The sequence below is a fragment of the Sinocyclocheilus rhinocerous genome, unplaced genomic scaffold (genome assembly GCF_001515625.1).
Source record: "Sinocyclocheilus rhinocerous isolate Xijiao unplaced genomic scaffold, SAMN03320098_v1.1 scaffold1013, whole genome shotgun sequence".
In the NCBI taxonomy this organism is placed as follows: Eukaryota; Metazoa; Chordata; class Actinopteri; order Cypriniformes; family Cyprinidae; genus Sinocyclocheilus; species Sinocyclocheilus rhinocerous.
The window spans coordinates 274,745-295,035 of record NW_015642049.1 but is presented as its reverse complement, the minus strand read 5'-3'; the positions used below and the strand labels follow the sequence as shown (position 1 = coordinate 295,035).

Here is a 20,291-nt window from a genome sequence, read left to right as displayed (position 1 = left end):
ATATTCTAATATAAATATGTATTTTTTATTAATTATACATAGAGAGGTTTTAATTAATTGATTTGTACTGTCATGTTTAAAGACAGAACGCACTATATATATATATAATTATTATTTAAATATATACTATTATATTCTTTATATATTTAAAGCCTTCTGAGCCTTAAAACCTTCTGAAGTCACATGACTTTGTGTGAGAATTTAGATCAATATTCACTGATAACCATCCCCTACAGCTGGCAGATGTCATTTGAGGTCACATATATTGTAATTTTTGGGTGAACAGGTCCTTTAAACCATTACAGTTTGCAGCAGTGGACCAGGTGAGGGGTCTAACTTCCATTTCGTAGGGATTTGTCATGGTTCCTGCAGCAGTGTTTCTCTTCACACTAGATTCCCTCTGAGCACCACATTCTCCAAGACTCCCACAATTCAACTATTATGCTTTGTCTTGCATTTTTCCTATTAACTTTGTATTCCTCTGAAGGGAAAAGTCAAGACTAATTGCTCAAATACAACCTGCCTTGAGGTTTTGAGGGCTGTGTTTGCTTGCAGACGAATCTGTTATGATAAGATCTCTGCAATGATAAACAGATGCAAGCTTTCGGATTTGCTTTCGAATGTTCTGTAAAGCCAATCATGCAGGACAGATGTACTTTAGAAAACCTGCTTACAAAACCCCAATTATCATGTTTACATTGTCTGGACAAATAGATGCTTTACCGGTTGGGCATCTTATTTACTTCATCATTAACACCAAAGACATCTACACATCAAACAGGAGATTTACAAAAAAAGTTGATTGGACTTAATGGGCTTGGGGTTCTTATTTAATTCAAAGTTGAAAATTCAGCTTTTAACACGTTTTATTATTATTTTTTGTAAAATGTTATTTAAAAAAGGGCTAAATTTAGGCAAAATAATAAATGACAAATAAGGATGTCAGCGATATTGTAAAAAAAAAAAACCTAGTTTAAAACACAAGATTTTTGTATTCAGGTTAAACAGTTTTGAAAAATATTTATACAATTTTCAACAAATTATTAATTACTTTAACATTTTAACAAGTGGTTTAACAGTCAAGTGAAATACTAAATTATTTTCCTTAGACTTTGAATATTGAATTATGAGTTTTCACAACTTGATTGTTTTCGAGCATTTTAATGTAAATAATGTTTTTATAAACATTGAATTTTTAAATTATGAATATCATTGCATTTTCAGACTGACAGAACTAGCCGCTTTTCCTTTAAAAGGCCTTCATATACTACACAATATCACTGAGCTGATTTAATAATAATAATAATAATAAATATTTACCTAAATATTTTAAGGTATAACAAACTACTTTCAAAGTAGACTATTATTATTATTATTTTAAAAAGTTATGAAATGTTTGCTTTATTAAAATCTCCACCTAGATTATTTTTTTACTTTAAATCCTACTAAAATATTAAAATAAATTTTAATTCAGACATTAAAAACATATTTACAATAAAATATTCTCTGTATGAATGTTTTAATAACATAATACATTTAATAATAATAATCATTCACAAAATATTTTTAAGGAATAACATGTGAAACTTCTTTCAAAGTTGACTATTATTATTATTTTTTATTTTTTTTAAAGTCATGAAATGGTTTGCTTTATCAAAATCTCTATGAATCAAGATTTTTTTCTTTAAACCCCACTAAAAATATTACAATTAATTTTAATTCAGACATTAAAATCATATTTACAATAAAAGATTCCTGTGTATGAACATAATAGATGAAAAAAAATATAGAGATAATGATAATAAAGATAATGTCATCAACCTGTCTTCAAGACTTTCCCCCAGTCAGTGTGTGCATCTGAATTTAAAGTCATTAGGGAGCTCTGTAATCATTTTAGTTGAGTTTTGCACCTGATGGAGAAAAATCATTACGTTTGTCACATGGGCTTCATAAACCCTTTCCCCCCGACTCCCCAATGTGTGTGAACATCAAACCACAGCAAAATTAAAAAAACTGTGAACCGAGTCAATTAAAAAAAAAAAAGAACTTGTATTATTTTGGTGTGATATTTAATTTAAAAAAAGTATAAAACTTATATCACTGTATAAATTTTAAAACACATTTTTATGATTGTCCAAAATGACGTTGGTTTTTAAAAGCATATAGTGTGTTTTTTCCGTGAACTCTAGAGTTCCTCTCGTAAAAACCACATTGTGGTTACAAGGTGCTACAACGCGCTGACGCCAGAACTGGGAAAAGCGCTGCCAGCCGAGAGAGCCTGTCCAGTGGCCCCAGGTGGGATTTTCAAGACTTTCCCCCAGTCAGTGTGTGCATCTGAATTTAAAGTCATTAGGGATCTCTGTAATCATTTTAGTTGAGTTTTGCACCTGATGGAGAAAAATCATTACGTTTGTCACATGGGCTTCATAAACCCTTTCCCCCCGACTCCCCAATGTGTGTGAACATCAAACCACAGCAAAATAAAAAAAACTATGTGAACCGAGTCAATAAAAAAAAAAAAGAACTTGTATTATTTTGGTGTGATATTTAATTTTAAAAAAGTATAAAACTTATATCACTGTATAAATTTTAAAACACATTTTTATGATTGTCCAAAATGACGTTGGTTTTTAAAAGCATATAGTGTGTTTTTTCCGTGAACTCTAGAGTTCCTCTCGTAAAAACCACATTGTGGTTACAAGGTGCTACAACGCGCTGACGCCAGAACTGGGAAAAGCGCTGCCAGCCGAGAGAGCCTGTCCAGTGGCCCCAGGTGGGATTTTTCCACCTCCGAATGAAAGAAAATAAACGCGCAGCGATACTGTAGGGTCGCCCAGTTCCCCAGGAATCACCAGGGCAACCACAGCTCTGGGAACGCTGCCTCACCTGGGCAGGACGTTCACACGCTTCCCATGATTCCTTTCCAGTGTTCTCTAATGGTCAAAATGACCCTGAACAATTACTACTGAACCTTGCTTTAATTTGGGGTGTGCTGCTTTTTTATGGCCTTCTCCCCACCCTGTGTGTTACCCATGATTTCATAAGCGCTGGATGGGACCTGGCGGTCAGGGGGGTACACTGGGGTCACGCCGCTGAAGGATTTTCTTCCAGCGCACGTATGCGAGAGGCCAAGGTAAGCAGCGTGTCTTCGTGTCCGCGCAGTGGCCACGGGCGTGAGCCCTGTTCCAGTGCCCATGCCAGGACACACACTGCGCACTATGAAGGGAGCTCCTGATGGACAGACACAGGGAAGAAAAGGGTTTGATGTGTTGCCACAGTCCCTGGACATTTCATCCTCCGAACATCTGCGCACGGGGCCGCCGAGCCCTTTGAACCCCTCCTTTCTCTTCTCCCTTGCTAAAATGGAGGAAGTTCGGATGAACTTGGACTGGAGGCGGCAATTCGGCCGCACAGGCCCCTGTAGAGATGGAGAGGTGCAAGAGTTTTCAGGCTGAGGATCAAAACCCGAATAATACCTGGACAAAAATAACCATTAGCGTTCCCATTCGTCTCAGTACAGGACCTGCTTGATGCCATCTTCACAAAGCTTTCACTAGCAGCTGTCTTGAGCTGTAGCATCAGAGGTAGCATACAGGGAAGTTAGGGATACAGGAAGTCCTCTAAACTTCAGAAATAAATCAAGCAAAGGCAGAACGTCTATAATATAATGAAAAATAGGTATCAAAAATTGAAAATAAAAATTGGTAAAAAATTGGATTTCATTTTTGCAATGTTTTTAAAATGTTTATGCTCACTAAGGCTGCATTTATTTGATTAAAATGACAATAAAACAGTAATATTGTAAATTATTACAATTTATGTTTTCTATATAATTATATTTTTAAAATCCAATATATTTCTTTGATGGGAAGGCTGAATTTTCAGCAGCTGTTACTCCAGTCTTCAGTGTCACATGATTCTTCAGAAAACAGTTAAATTATTAATTATTATTAGTACTCAATTATTCGTAATGTTTTTATTACTATAAATGTTTATGGAAATCATTATACATTTTTTCTAAGATTGTTTGATGAATAGAAAATTCAGAAGAACATCATTCATTTGAAATATAAATCTTTTGTAACGTTATAAATGTTTTAATGTTCCTGTTGATTAACTTAATGCATCCTTGCTGAAAGTATAAAGTTCTTCTTCTTCTTCTTCTTCAAAAAAAAAAAATATATATACACACACACACACACATATATATATATATATATATATACATATATATATATATATGGTAGTGTATCATAGTTTTCTCAAAAATATTAAGCAGCAAAAACTGTTTTCAACATTGATAAGAAATGTTTCTTGAGCACCAAATAAGCATATTACAATGATTTCTGAACGATCATGTGACACTGAAGACTGGAATAAGGGCCACTGAAAATGTAGCTTTGCCATAACAGGAATAAATTACATTTTAAAATATATTCAAATAGAAAATAGTTTTAAATTGTAATATTTCACAATATTACTGTTTTAAATGCAGCCATGATGAGCAGAAGAGATTTCTTTCAACAAATATATATATATATATGGTAGTGTATCATAGTTTTCTCAAAAATATTAAGCAGCAAAAACTGTTTTCAACATTGATAAGAAATGTTTCTTGAGCACCAAATAAGCATATTACAATGATTTCTGAACGATCATGTGACACTGAAGACTGGAATAAGGGCCACTGAAAATTTAGCTTTGCCATAACAAGAATAAATTACATTTTAAAATATATTCAAATAGAAAATAGTTTTAAATTGTAATATTTCACAATATTACTGTTTTAAATGAAGCCATGATGAGCAGAAGAGATTTCTTTCAACAACATTAAAAAATGATTAATTATTCCAAACTTTTAACCAGAAAAAAAAAAAAAAAAAGTTATGTTAAGATTACACGGGTACTTTTGAATGGCTGTCAGTGGAGAAATATGCTTTTTGGCTGTATTATGCTTTAGCTACATGTACCAGCAGAGGCCAACTAAATTATGCTAACCAGCTGAAACTTGACCCCTTTGTGTCAGACATTTCAAATGCAAATAAACCATTTACATAAATCTATAAAGTGATAAAAGGTCATAAAACATTACGTTCTTACTGATAACCTTATAAGTCGACCCACTTCACATACAAACTAAAGTAATCCTTAGAACATTGTGACAGTATTTTCTGTTTTCTCAGGAAATATTAGAAATATAGTAGTTAATGTGTGCTTTATAGGACTTGCGTCATGAAATCCCATTTAGAAACATTTCCATATTGTGACAAGTCAAGCAAAGTCAGTAACACAATTTTAGAAAGCACTCTTCAACATAAACAGGAATTGTGTCATGTTTAATAGCTGTTGTTTCTACAAAACTATAGTGAATATCCATCACAATGAATGGCAACATGTAATTTCACTGGCCTATCAGGACTTGAAGCCATTGATGTTAAATCACCGCCTCCTAGTGGCCACCTGGAGAACATTCACACAATATGAATACAGAAATATCAGTAAACAAAGCTAAAAAAACGAGACAAACAAAAAGTGTATTGTACAACGAATCTCTGAGAACAAACATAGCTGCTGGAAACTCAAACCGTTAGAAGAAATAAAACAGAACATAAAAACAGTACAAAACAAATTCAACTACAGATTTCATCTATAGCCAGTGTAGTTTTATGCTTCTACAATAATTTGGTTTGACAACAAACTCCATGATGGTTTTTAGTTTTGACAGATCTAAAACGTTTTCTAGAAGCACATAAAAATAGAAATTTCCAGAAGTTTCCTGAAATCCAACTCGAATTACATTTTACCATACCGAGTAAAATACAATGCCGTTGTATTTAACCAGACCATTTAATCACAGAAATCCAATTCAAATGGAGCATCTGTGAGAAAATACATCATTATTACAGTCATAAATACAGTCTGTGTGAGGAAATGAAGACACTACTTGACCGTACATTCATAAATTACAGAAAGTCATAAATAATTGCACTGTGGTCACCTCTTCTGCATCAGTAACACATTTAGAGGTGTTTGTTGAGTCCTGATTCCCTCCTCTAAAGTAGCTGAGGTGAAGCCGCTCCTTTCTACAGTCCATTTGGCAGTAAACAAACTCAAACAAATGAGTTCATGAGTGTGCGTCCCATCACTCTCACCGTTCCACATACAACAGCTTCTGTGGATCGCAAGATGTGTCCTATAGTTCATCCTATAGGGATGTAAACAAAAAAGATGCTATTGATTCATTTTATTTCCAATTAGGATTCTGGCTTCCAATAATTATGAAAACTAAATATTGAGAAAACTGTTTCACAATGATGCTCTTGTTTTTTCACATTAAACTCACAGCACATGCAAAGATTGAGTTTGTTGCATTTAATGTGAACCAAGCTGCTCTGAGCTGGATTTACAGTAAAGGCAGCAAACTCGATCAATATATTAATTAATATTTTACATTTATATTTTAATTTTTTTTTTACATTTTACATTCAAGGAAATCCACTGTTAAAGTAAAAAAAAAAAAAAAAAGTTCAATAAATGCAAGATATTTCCAAAGTCAACAAGTAAATACCAAAATAATTTGCCATATCTGAGCAGCCCTATTAAAAAAAAAAAAAAACTGGACTGAAATACTTTGCATTTATTGAAGATAAATATGATTTTGATTATGATTTCCATACAAATATTAAGCTGTTTTCAATATTTATATTAATAATAACCATTATTAATAAGTTCCAATAATAATTGAGCAGTAAATCAGCATATTAGAATGATTTCTGAAGGATCATGTGACACTGAAAACTGGAGTAGTGATGCTGAAAATTCACCTTTGTCATTCCAGAAATAAATTACATTTTATAAAATATAATAAAACAGAAAACAGTCATTTTAAATTGTAATGATATTTCACTTTAATAAATGCTGCCTTGGTAAGCATAATAGACCTCTTTCAAAAACATCAAAAATTGTAACTATTCTAACTTACTTTAAGTTTGGAGGACTTTCCCTGTAATGCTAGCTGCAGGAGTCGCTGTCTGAGAATGTCTGCGATGACGGTGGCGTCTCTGCTGTTAATATGCTCTCCTCCTTGATCTCGCTAAAACAGGTTGGGACATAAAGGTATCAGTTAGAATAGGTACAGAAATAACTCGGAGCACTTGGAACAATATGATGGCCAGCAGTAGTGTCGTACCCGTGTGGTGCCCAGGTGGGGGTAGAATCGGACACTGGGGTAATCCTTGATCCCGGTGCTCTGGCAGGTCTGGTAGTGTGCTTGACAGTCCACTTTGCCAGCTCGCACAGTTCCCTTCATCATCTGCAGGAGGAGGAACAGGTGACTGATGCTGCTGAATTATTCATGATCACAGCACCTGCACTGACTGAAGCTAGTCGAAAGCCAGTGCAAAAGTTCATGTGTTGCTTTTTTTTTTTTAATACAACTGCACTTTTTAAATTGCATTTTTAATTACAAATGCACAGCAGTTAGAGTGAAAAGTCTAACTGAATCGCCCTTTTGCTTTAATGACAGCAGTTCTGGAGCTGACGTGAACAAAACCTGATGATCATGTGATCATGTTCTCCAGCATGATTTGAGAATTATCTAATGAGAATCTTGAGCTTCAATAGAGTCCAACAGTGCCCACCCACTTTTTCAGCAGCCTTGAGTCAGAATCACAATAGTTTTTTTTTTTGGTAATTTTGACCATATATACAGCATGTAAATGAAACAACATTCCTCAAGGACCGTGGTGCTACATAAAACAACACCAGACTACAAGACTGGACATGACAACACAGATTAAATTAGATTAAAATGTAAATAAAAACTAGAAAGACCTAGCAGTAGGAATTAAATTAGAACTAAAAGAAGGACAGATAAGATTACACAGATACACAGGACTACAAAAAGTGCATGTGTGCAAACTATTTTTTCCATAGGCATTTTAAAGGGGTCATATGATGCTGCTAAAAAGAACATTATTTTGTGTATTTGGTGTAATGAAATGTGTTTATGCGGTTTAAGGTTAAAAAAACACATTATTTTCCACATACTGTACATTATTGTTTCTCCTCTATGCCCCGCCTTTCTGAAACGCGTCGATTTTTACAAAGCTCATCGGTCTGAAAAGTGAGGTGTGCTCTGATTGGCCAGCTGTCCAGTGCGTTGTGATTGGCCGAATACCTCAAGCGTGTGACGGAAATGTTACTCCCCTTACCATATTGTGATGCCTTGTCCGGCCGGAGCGTAACATAAAACCATGTCTGTATTTGTGATTGGAGAAATTACAAACAACAAGTGCTTCTCTACACTGCCCAAAAACTCGAGTTTGAATCTTCAGTGGCAAATTCTTTAAATATAAAAAAAACTTACTTACAGTAAAGAGAAAGAAAAAATTTAAATCGCATCATATGACCCCTTTAAAGATGTCTTAGTTGAAGCGTTATAAGCCAAAAACCAAATATTCCAGCTATGAGGTGAATCACAATATTACAAACATTGACATGAAGCAAAAAAAATGTGAAAACTGGACAAAAAGACATTGTACTTAAATAACATGAAGCACTATATATTCTGTTTTTTATTTTAGGTATTGATATTAGGACTGACTATTATATCATTTCATGAGAGTAGGCAGGTGCATAAGTGTTATTTTGTCAGGATTTGCTTGCCACAATTCTCTAATTGGTAAGATTTCTTTGCAGAATCATAGCTAATGTAATTTTTCACCAGAAATTCTGCATGATTATTTATAGCAGACTTTTGGCCTCCTCAGTACACATCGAAAAACTGCTTGGCAGCATTAAAAAGAAAAGAATGAATGTGATTGGCTGAAACACTGTATGCACTCCTCTCATTACTCTAGCTGTTAAAAGATCATTTGCATCTATATTTGCAGAAATGCCAATGCTTGCAAAGCAGCAGAAATCTTTGAGAAAAAAGTTAGAAACATTGCAAACACCAGCTGATGTCTTCACAAATTTGTCCTAATAAAAAGTCTTACCCTGGCAAGAACTTCAAATTCAGGGGCGAATTGCTGGCATGGGCCACACCATGGGGCATAGAAATCCAACACCCAGTGATCCTTCCCTCCCAAAACCTTTCTCTTAAAGTCCTCGGGTGACAGATCCACTGAGGCACGAGGCAGAGAGCTATGGACAGATGAGTCCAATGGTTAGAGGGTACAAAATGTAAAATAGCTCTGCCTACATAGATAGCATCCTAAAGAAATGGAACCAAAATTGACTGATTTGTAACACTGCAGGTGGGTGACTTTGACATTAGCATGTTGCCAAGTTAATGACAACTCTCCACGCATAAAGCTAAGCTAGTTAAAAACTGGCTACCCAACGTTTGAGTGTGGTGTTTTTGAGCTTTTAGCCACAAGCTAAAACTATTCAAATCAATTGAGTCAAGTCTCTTGTGTGTTTTGTGTGGAGGGAGCTTATCTGCATGATGCAAAACTATCAGTAAAATAGTTCAAATTGTTGGTGAACTTATGGATACTTTGTGAGAATTATTCCGACTTACCTCAAGGCCCAAGTTTTGAGGGAAAAGGCATCCCGGTGCCATCCATTGTAGCTCCTGTTAACAATGAGAGAGAAGCACTGAATTTGTTGTACTGGTGTGTGTAATTGTGTTTGAGTTACAGGATGTAGGAAACACGCACTGGTACTGGTCTCTCCGATTACTGTTCTGAGGAAACAGGCGGATCTCTGGGTAAGCGCGCACATTCTCACCCTGGCAGAATGAGTGGTGTTTCTGGCAGTCGACCGTTCCCACGTTTACAATCCCACTCAGCATCTAGAACAGACACATCAATAGGGTTGTCACGATCATGACATTTTTGCAAGCAATTAAGTGTCAAAAAACTGCAATAAATTATTTGTCTTTTTTCCATGTAAAGTGTAAGCTTAATACATATACATTTTAAGAAAAAGTCATTTATTCACACAGAAGTTGGAAACATTTAAATTGAGTTTCTTAAAGGCTTTGCAAAACAAATATTGCAGTTTAAAATGATGAGTAACAGGGTTATTATGGTTATTATAGTGCCAATGTACTAAAGTAACTAAAACTAAAGCTGAAATAAAAAAATATTAAAAACTGTATATGAACTGTATATTGAATGTGAGCATATTATGAGATTTTATCCAAAGCGTATTTTAAAAAATCTAATTATGTAATTATATACATATATAGTGTGTGTGCTTGTGTATGTATAATATGCTTGCTCAATATGGAATATATACTAATATATATATACTAAGTTATAATAACTATAATAATGACTAATATTAATTATAATATTATAGTTTGAATATTCAGGAATTTAACATTTAAAACTGTTTAAACTTTGTATGAATGATGATCTTTTAGATTTTGAGCTTTTTTTCATTGCACTTTGTTACATGCACAGTTACTCAAATGTAATGTGTTTCATGGCATTTCTAGATTTTGCATTACATTTTGGCAAAATGAGGAATTGTCATTACAATTTAAAGTGCACAATGGCCTTAGGAATCACACATCGTGATTAAATCAAACATTTGTCGACAGCCAGTTATGTAATAAGGGCAATTACATTGAGATCATCTATAACTGCAAAAAAACTGTAATAACAAGGAAAAAAGGTAATACTTTAACACTCAGATGGAGTGTCAGTTTAATATATGAGAGCAGATACCCGTGCCATTCTCCTCCACTCTGGCAGCAGAGCCTGGCAGGGGCCACACCACGGAGCGTAGAAATCCACCATCCACGTCTCTGAGGACTTGCGTCTCTTCACCAGCTCCTGGAATGACTCTGGGGTCAAAGTCACCACCACAGGGTTCACCAGCTCCTGCAGAAGACACAATCATCTATTACATCTAAACAGATATATAATGTGTGTATACTGTATGGATTATGAATGAGGGTATGAATAAATGTAACTGTAATCTGTGCCTCACCTCTATAAACTCCAGGATGCCGTCTGCAGAGTGATGGCCTTCATATTCATGGATGCTGGACTTGTTGAAGATTACAGTTGTTGGATATGCATGAATGTTGTACTGAAGAACGGAAAGCAAAATGCAAGAGATGAGAAGCAGCTCTCAACTGAACATTCATACTCTGGTAAAATCAGCTTATTTATGTCAAATCAAAAGGTCTAAAATAATGCTAAGTTAAATATAAACAGTCAAAGGCAGTGTGAGGCAGGTCAGTACAATGCAAGATTATTATTATTCATTATTTTTGCAGTTTTGCTGCTAGTGGTGCAGAAATGGCATGCTTTACTCATAACACATAAGTAAACACACAAGTCAAATGCTATGGTTTCCTGTTGCAAAGATTCAGAATGATGGTGAATTAATCATGATAATGACAATAATAATGACTAATAATGTATTATTATTATTATTATTACATTAAATAATATTAATAGTAGTATTAATATATAATATTATTAAATAATGAATTGATAAACTAATTATAATTCTTATTATTATTATAATCATTATATTATAAAAGCAATTATTATTATTAATTATTTAGTGCTGCAGAAATGACACACTTTACCTTTAAGCAATATGAAGAGAAAGTAAGACAAATGCTGTGGTTTCCTGTGTGGCATAAGATTATGATGCTTCTGTAAACAGATCTGTACACGGTTACATATAATTACTGTAATAGTAAAAATAATAATTTTGCTGTTAGTGGTGCAGAAATGACACCACTTTTAAGCTATATGAAGAGAATGTAAGATATAAGTCAGATGCTGTGGTTTCACGATGATTCTATAAACAGATCTGGTAATTAAGACAGGAAGCGAATGAGGATCTGAATCCCTATTAAGAACACACTACAGAAAACCACATGAAAACTCTAGAGATGCAGAGCAAATGATGCCATCAGCTTCAAATGTAAGTCATCATGCCCAATCAACTGTCAATTCTGCAACATTTGAATGAGGGTGAATATCTCAGTACCATATTGCAGAGCCTCTCGTGCACGGTACAGTCCAGAGTCCCAAACTTCAGCTGTCCAAAGAGCTGGATGGAAGCTTTTCTCAGCTCAGGGAGAAGAGCTCGGCATGGCGGACACCACTGTAGAACAGAACAATTACCCATAATGATTTTTAATGAAACCAAATTTCAAACACGGATGCAAATTATCCTTTTAATTGTTTGAATTTCAGTAATTTCACTGTGCTTGCCTCCGCAGATCATTTCTCACCCTTCTGAGCCTGATGAATCAACCATCGGCAGGAAGTTACCATGGCAATGTAAGTACATGCTTAGCAGATAATCATTAGCGTTCAAATAGAGGCTTCAGCAGAGGTATAACAGAGAGGTTTAGATGTAACAACTCACAGGAGCAAAGAAATCAACCAGCCAGGGATCTTTCTCATGGCTAGGGAAGTTCTCAGGCCTCAGTGTGGTGACATGGGCATTCACACTCTCTTTTGCAAAGGCTGCAACATTGTACAGGACGTCCTTACCTGGAGATTTAACACAAGAGTAACTGGCATCAGAACTTTTAAAGGGGTGGTTGATTGCGATTTCACTTTTTTAATGTTAGTTAGTGTGTAATGTTGCTGTTTGATCATAAACAATATCTCCAAAGTTACGAAGCTGAAAGTTCAATGCAAACGGAGATATCGTCTTTTAAAATTCTGGCAGTTGAATGCCTACAAAAATGACTGGTAAGGGACTACAACAAGTTACTTCCCAGGTCCATTACGTCAAGAACCCAGAATTTTACATAAACCCCGCCCCTGGGAACACGCAGCAAAGGGGGCGAGGCCATGCTGCGCTGCTTTAGAGAAGAGGAAGAGAAAACTAGGGGTGCATGTAAAAATCTATTCATATATGAATCGCGATTCTGTTTTCTAACGATTCTAATGGATTCACAAGTTTCAAAATCAATGTTCTAAAGCAGCGTTCTCATCCTGTTCCTGGCCTCGCCCTGCTCTGCACACGCTCTGCATCTCTCTCTCTCTCTCTCTCATTCAGATCATCAGCTCAGTGAGTACACTTATTTTCGCATACTATAGTTATGAGAAGCGTTATACATGGACGCGCGTGCGGTTGCCGAACTGTATTAAAGCTTTAATCAGAATAAAACCGTATATTAAAAGCTAACAGAAGCAGTAGCATTTACAAATAACAGCATATCTAAAAGTATGAGACAACAACAAACAAAAATCTTAGGCCTACCATTAAAAGCCAATCACAACACACTGGGCTAGCTAATCAATCGGAGCCCATCGTGTATTTCTGAGGGAGGGGCTTCATAAAAGCAGGAAATGATCAGCGCGTTCAGAGAAGGGACAGAGAGGTGTGGAATAAAGGTAAATTATGTGAAAAAGAATGCGTTTTTTTAACAAACGAAGCATTAACACATGTTAGACTGCACCCCATAAACACAATCAAGCCTATAAAAAAACCAGTCAACCACCCCTTTAACATTTTAGACCAATACCAAATAAATTTCATCAATTTAGATGAAATGTTTACAGGTTGTAGTGTTACTGGCTGATCCAAAATGTCTTTTAACCCTCTGATGCTGGTTTCCTACAGTGGAGAACCTTAAAAACCATTTTTAGCCATTCAGGGTGTGAAGGTCAACCACACTTGACCTTTACTTACTACACTACAACTTCAGAAAGGATGCATTAAATTGATCAAAAAGACATTTATAACATTGCAAACAATTCTATTTCAAATAAATGCTGTTCTTTTGAACTTTCTATTTGTCAAAGAACCTAAAAAATGTATCCCAGCTTCTATAAAAATATTAAGCAAAGATATTAATGTTTTCAACATTGATAATAATAAGAAATGTTTCTTGAGCAGCAAATCAGCATACTAGAATGATTTCTGAAGGATCATGTGACACTGAAGACTGGAGTAATGATGCTGAAAATTCAGCTTTGATCACGGGAATAAATTAATGTATTAAAATAGAAAAAGTTAAAAATAAAAAAAAATAAAAAATGTTCTTTTAAATTGTAATACTTAAAAAAAAAAAAAAATTACTGTTTTTATTGCATTTTTGATCAAATAAACGCAGCCTTCTTGAGCAGAAAAGACAAAAAATCTTACCAACCCCAAACTTTTGAATGGTAGCATGTATGATTTTCATCTTCATATGCAATTATATTTTTATGACAACATAAATTGTTCTTATGCTTGTTTTGAAGTATAAATAAGCATTGACATATTTAGTTTAAGATATTCATGCAGATGGTTAAAAAGCACTTGTTTTGTTATTTAAATGCAGAATATTTAGTCTTACTAAAGCTCTCCCAAACTCACCATGGTGAATCTCAAAATCATGAATCCCAACTCCTTTAAAAACAGCCACACAGGGCTTCTGTATATATAGAGAAGCACACAGCTCTGAATCTGCGACACAGTCCACCTTCCCCACCTGTGCAAACAAATAAACGCAATTAATCGAACACAACAGCACCATATACCAGAAGTTCTGTGACCTGCGTACTGTGTAAAACAATATTATAAAAGCAAAAGTTCTGTTGTTTTACTTGCTCTCATGTTGGCCTCAAAAAATAGGCAAAAGCACCATAAAAGTACTGTAAAGCAGTCCAATGTTCCAAACGTTGTCTGAAGCCAAACGAAAACTTATAGCTTCAAAACACTTAGAATTTCATAAGTCATATGAACTACTTATAATAATATAGTAATCTAATATAATATAATCAAGAACCTGTATGTGAGAGTCCTTCAGAAGAGCTTTGAGTTTTTTATATTCATGTGATGCCAAATCATTATGTCCAAAGGAGAAACTGATGAGCCATCGGTGATGAGCCAATTTATGCTGAAATGACAAAGTCAGAAAAAAACATGCATCATTAAAAATAAGAAGGATGTTTTAAATGACATTTTATACCACGTAATCATATTTCATCCAGCATGTCAGTTACTGTGTAAACAGTGGTACTGCAGGTAGTGCTGGGTGCGGTACAGAACAAGGGCAAACATATGATGTTCATGCTAAAGTCACTTGGAGTCTTACCTCAAAGCTGCTCTTTGTAAGAATCTCCAGGTCAGGCAGATGCTGCAACACTTGTGCATATATTTCTTTAGTATCCAAACTCTGGATAAACTGCAAGGTTGATCAAATCAAAGTGAAAACCAGCCCATGAGATTGGCACAATTAAAAGAATAGCTCACCCAAAAAATTTAATTTGCTGGGAATATACCCACCCTGAGGATGGGTTTGTTTCTTCATCGGAACAAATATGGAGAAAATTAGCATTGCATCACTTGCTCACCAATGGATCCTCTGCAGTGAATGGGTGACAGAATGAGTCCAAACAGCTGATAAAACAATTTTTTGTTAAAAAAAACCAACAACAACAACTGTGTTTGTAACAAACAAACAGACCATTAAGGCATTTTAACTTTAAACCGTTGCTTCTGACCAAAATTACAGTCCATAATCCATAACAAAGCTTCCTCCAGTGTTTTTGCTTGTAAACAGTGCTTGATCTGTGCATATTTCTCTCCTGATTCAAACGACAACTTTTTCACTGGAGGAAGCAATATTATGGATAGAGGACTTGTATTCTAGCTGGAAGCCACGGCTTGAAGTTTGAAGAATGAAGTTTCAACATTTTGATGGATTTGTTTCTTACGACTACGGCTTTTCGCTTTTCAAGAGACGTTAACTGATGGAGGAGTCATGTGGATTACTTGTGGATTATTGTGATGTTTTTATCAGCTGTTTGGACTCTCATTCTCACGGCACCCATTCACTGCAGAGGATCCATTGGTGAGCAAGTGAGGTAATGCTAAATTTCTCCAAATCTGTTGCAATTAAGAAACAAACTCATTTACATCTAGGATGGCCTGAAGGTTAGTAAATTTTCAGCAAATGTTCATTTTTGGGTGAACTATTTCTTCAAGAACTACTACAACTGGACAGGATGCATATTTATAAATATGATCCCTACCAATACACTGCCTTTCTGAGCGAGAGAACTGCCAGGGGGAAAGACGGCAGTAGTGCTAGTGGTGATCTCAAAGCTGTCACACAGATCTGCCTGTTTGGAGCAATCCATCCATCCTACATTGACCAGACCATCCTGTAGACAGAAACAAGGGAAGGAGAGGTTACAATGTTCATTCATGCTCACAAGACAATAACATCTGTTATTAAATGCTTTAAGACATGTGACACTGGAATTGAATTTGGTGAAATATGATCAGCTTAATGCTTACCAACATTCCAGCAAGCTTCCGCCTTGTCTGAGGTTCCAGACAATCTGTAAAAAACAAAAACAAAAACAAAAAAAACAGGCTTTTTAGGATAAAACAAGAGTGATTGTGGGTTTTGCATTTCTAACATTAAGCTTTAGTAGATGTCTCACCCCCAGTGTCTGCGCAGAAATTTATCAACCAGCCGATTCTTTCAGCAAACGCTCGATCAATCTCACTGAAAATGTTCCCTGAAAATTAACATTCATTTTACACACGATTTTCAACATAAATCAAAGGCAGTACAATAGAAAATACTTCATAATTTTATATTACATTAATACTTTGTATAAATATTTTACAAAAATTGATTTTTTTTTGCATTACTACTTAAACTTTAATTAAAATCATGCTTAAACTTGAATGTCAAAATGCAAAAAGAAATAAAAAATTTGAATAATTTTTAAGAATCATATATATACTTTATTTTTTTTTATTTAGAGACAAACAGTTAGTAAACACCTAATAACATTATATTTAAGAAATGTTTTATATATTTTATATATATATATATATATATATATAATTCATATTTATATAGGATTTATATTATATATATATAAAAACAAATATTACATATATTTCTTAAATATATACATGTATGTGTGTATATTTAAATATAATATAAATATACACAGTACACACACATATATTATGTAAACACAAACTTTTATTTTGGATGCGATTAATCGTGAATAATTGATTTGACAGCACTACTATAAAATGTTACAGAAGAATCTAAAATGTTATCGTTACACCAAACAACACAAAATGAAAAAGTAGGCACAGACAAGTATTTCCCTTAATAAATACACCAATTTTCATTAGAAATTATATTATCATAACTATTTGAGTGAAAAGTTGGACTGAAACATTAGTATTAATTTCTTATTTAGTACAGGTACCTTTTGCTTTAATGAGAGCATGAACTCCGAAAAATATTTTTATTTCTAGATTTAAAGAAAATAAAATGTAAATGGTCATGCCAAAATTAAATACCTTGCCATAGTTCTGTCACTTTGCTCTTCACAAACTGCATTGCAAACGTGGTGAGGCTTGATTTTGTTCTGTCGCCATAGTATTTCTCTGGCTTCTGTTGGCACGATTACATTTATATTTTAGGATGACTACAGACATTAAACATACATTATGTATTATATGCTGATGAAAGCAGAATGCTCTCACCATTCCCGCTCTGAACACATAGAGGCTGGGGTAGCTGTTGATGCCTTTACTACGGCACAACATGCCATTATCACCGCAGTTCACAGCACCGATCCGAATCACACCGTCCATTTCCTTAGCAAACTCCCGCCACTGTGGGGTGCATCACACGTCAGTCATAGAACTAACCTACAGTAACTTTAACAATCCTACGGCGGTTTTAATAATACATATATATGAACTATTACAAAATTATTTGTATTATTATTAGAATTATTACAGAAGTGTTTACTGTTTAAAAGAACTATTACTTTATCAAATTTAGGGGAAAATGTGCAAAAAATCACAATGCAAAACAAAACAAAAAAACAAAAAAAATTACTTTATGCAAAGTACAACATACTTGTCTTTTGATTTTGGGGGGGGGATATGACCTGAACATGTTTTTACACAGGGCGGAGCGACTTTCTCAGGCCATCTCTGATAAAATTAGCACCACTCTAATCATTTGTTTTTCAATAATTATCATTTTTCATAGAGGCTGGGGTAGCTGTTGATGCCTTTACTACGGCACAACATGCCATTATCACCGCAGTTCACAGCACCGATCCGAATCACACCGTCCATTTCCTTAGCAAACTCCCGCCACTGTGGGGTGCATCACACGTCAGTCATAGAACTAACCTACAGTAACTTTAACAATCCTAGCATGTGCGAAGAGGAAGTGACTAAGAGAAGGAGAAAACAAGAGTTACGCACCGTGGGGGCAAGATCGTGGCAGTGCGAGCAGCGTGGGAAATAGAAATTCACAAACCAGACCTCGCCAGAATTTACAGCTGCATCTGTGGAAAAAGACAAATCTGGTGTCACAACACTCCACCACTGGAAAAAACAGGTTAGGCCTCTATTTGAATACTACAAGATCAGATAAAAAGAGGTGATTGGTGGGTTTAAAGAAACCTGACTTGATATTTTCAGGTCTTATTTCACACCAAATGTAAAAAAATAAATAAATAAAATTTGTATACATTTTTCTGCATTATTTTTTAGAAATATTAAGCACATTTTCCCCTCCAATTCTCATAAAGTAACAAAAAAAAAATAATGAGATCAGCTCGGGTTAGTTGTGCAAAACTGCAAACTAGTACGAGACTCGTCGGTTTTAATAATACATATATATGAACTATTACAAAATTATTTGTATTATTATTAGAATTATTACAGAAATGTTTACTGTTTAAAAGAACTATTACTTTATCAAATTTAGGGGAAAATGTGCAAAAAAATCACAATGCAAAAAAAAAAAATTTACTTTATGCAAAATATAAGTTTATGCAAAGTGTGTCTTTTGATTTTGGGGTATAATGTGACCTGAACATGTTTTTGTGAGATTCAATCCAGCATTCAAAATGCTTTTTCTGTTTGTCTAGAAATCCAATATAAGTGCATAATCTGGGTGATTTAAGATCATCGCTTACCAAAGTCCCCTCTGTCTAGTGTAGTAATTTCTGCATCCTCGTCATAAATTCCTGAAAAACACCGTTGCATGGTTTTTCTCCAGTATAAAGACAAGTACCACACATCTTACTATTTATTTAGTGTTGTATTGTCACACTGTTATATAATATCTACACAGAACATAACATAGAGAATTGAATTACCAAAATCATATCTGTAATAGTTCCAGCTTTCATATCTTCCTCCTTGCTGTTCGTCTTGCAGGCCCTTCTCTCCATACTTGTCATATTTCTTCCTCAAGCCCTCGTCCTTCAACACCTCGTAGGCCCGATTGATCTTCAAGAACTTCTCGTGGGCCGTTGCATCATTCTAAAAAGACAATGGAAGCGTTCTCAGAGTGTCACAAATGAAGGAAGACACATACGTCTGGCTGCTATGCCATAATGAAGCTACTCACAGGGTTTTTATCCGGATGCATTGTGAGAGCAAGCTTTTTGAAAGCCTGCCGAATCTCACGAGTACTGGCCTCTCTTGAAATGCTTAGCAGGTTGTAGTAATCTTCATCAGAGGAAATGGTTACGAAAAGCCATACTGTGATGAAAGCAAACAGAAACGACTTCCTAGAGGGTCTCTGATGATTCTGGAACATCTCCATTGATGAAGGCTGTTGTTGGTGCAGATCTTCAGGGTTTCAAGGTTGGAGAACTGCTTGCAGGAGTGTGATGATCATCCTCAATGAAGACACCTTGTAAGTGATGACAAGAGAGTGAAAAAGATAGGGAAGAGATCTCAACTCCGGTGCTATTGGAAATGAACACGTAGGTGTTTACACAGGGCGGAGCGACTTCTCTGATAAAATTAGCATCACTCTAATCATTTGTTTTTTCAATAATTATCATTATTCTTATAAGTTTTAGTAGTTGTAATGAGATCAGCTCGGGTTAGTTGTGCAAAACTGCAAACTAGTACGAGACTCGTCGGTTTAATATAACAGCTATTTAGATCCAAACCTAAATGATTTTAATCCATTTTCGCTTGTTAGTGAATGTTAAATGTGAGATTGCAGATCACAAACTGTTGGATTATCCTACTAATTATTGCATTCCAGGCAAAAAAACTTTTGAACGAAATCCACAAGCGATTCGCAGAGATAAATGTAAGTAACATTAGCACATTTATTACGACACAGTGTGTATATTTTCTCACCTGTTGTTAAATATTATTTATTACTCTCCAGTTCCCCTCTAATTCATGATGTTACTCCTGAATCACCGGTGTCTGCAGCAGCGTGAAGCAAGCGGCCGAGAGAACACTGAACTCCCGGAAGTACGTAAATCTTCAAAATAAAAGTGTTAAATATAACTGCCATTTGTTTCTCGTGAGCTTAACGTTTTAATCTAAAATGT

At 34.9% G+C, this 20,291-nt stretch overlaps 1 protein-coding gene across 1 annotated transcript; it reads right to left on the bottom strand.

The window, feature by feature from the left end:
- Positions 1 to 5,321: 5,321 nt before the first annotated feature.
- LOC107755373 (dnaJ homolog subfamily C member 10-like) lies at positions 5,322 to 20,232 on the bottom strand. Its single transcript, XM_016572154.1, has 23 exons — positions 20,092 to 20,232; positions 19,343 to 19,630; positions 19,089 to 19,254; positions 18,906 to 18,956; positions 18,187 to 18,269; positions 17,449 to 17,580; positions 17,263 to 17,356; positions 16,377 to 16,454; positions 16,228 to 16,271; positions 15,960 to 16,091; positions 15,020 to 15,109; positions 14,711 to 14,821; positions 14,299 to 14,413; positions 12,352 to 12,479; positions 11,968 to 12,084; positions 10,948 to 11,049; positions 10,683 to 10,838; positions 9,666 to 9,799; positions 9,527 to 9,580; positions 9,000 to 9,147; positions 7,190 to 7,312; positions 6,983 to 7,093; positions 5,322 to 6,205 (listed from the first exon to the last, which is right to left on the bottom strand). Exons 2-23 carry the CDS (start codon positions 19,538 to 19,540, stop codon positions 6,194 to 6,196), a joined length of 2,379 nt encoding a protein of 792 aa, XP_016427640.1. The 5' UTR covers positions 19,541 to 19,630; positions 20,092 to 20,232; the 3' UTR covers positions 5,322 to 6,193.
- Between the last annotated feature and the right edge of the window lie 59 nt (positions 20,233 to 20,291).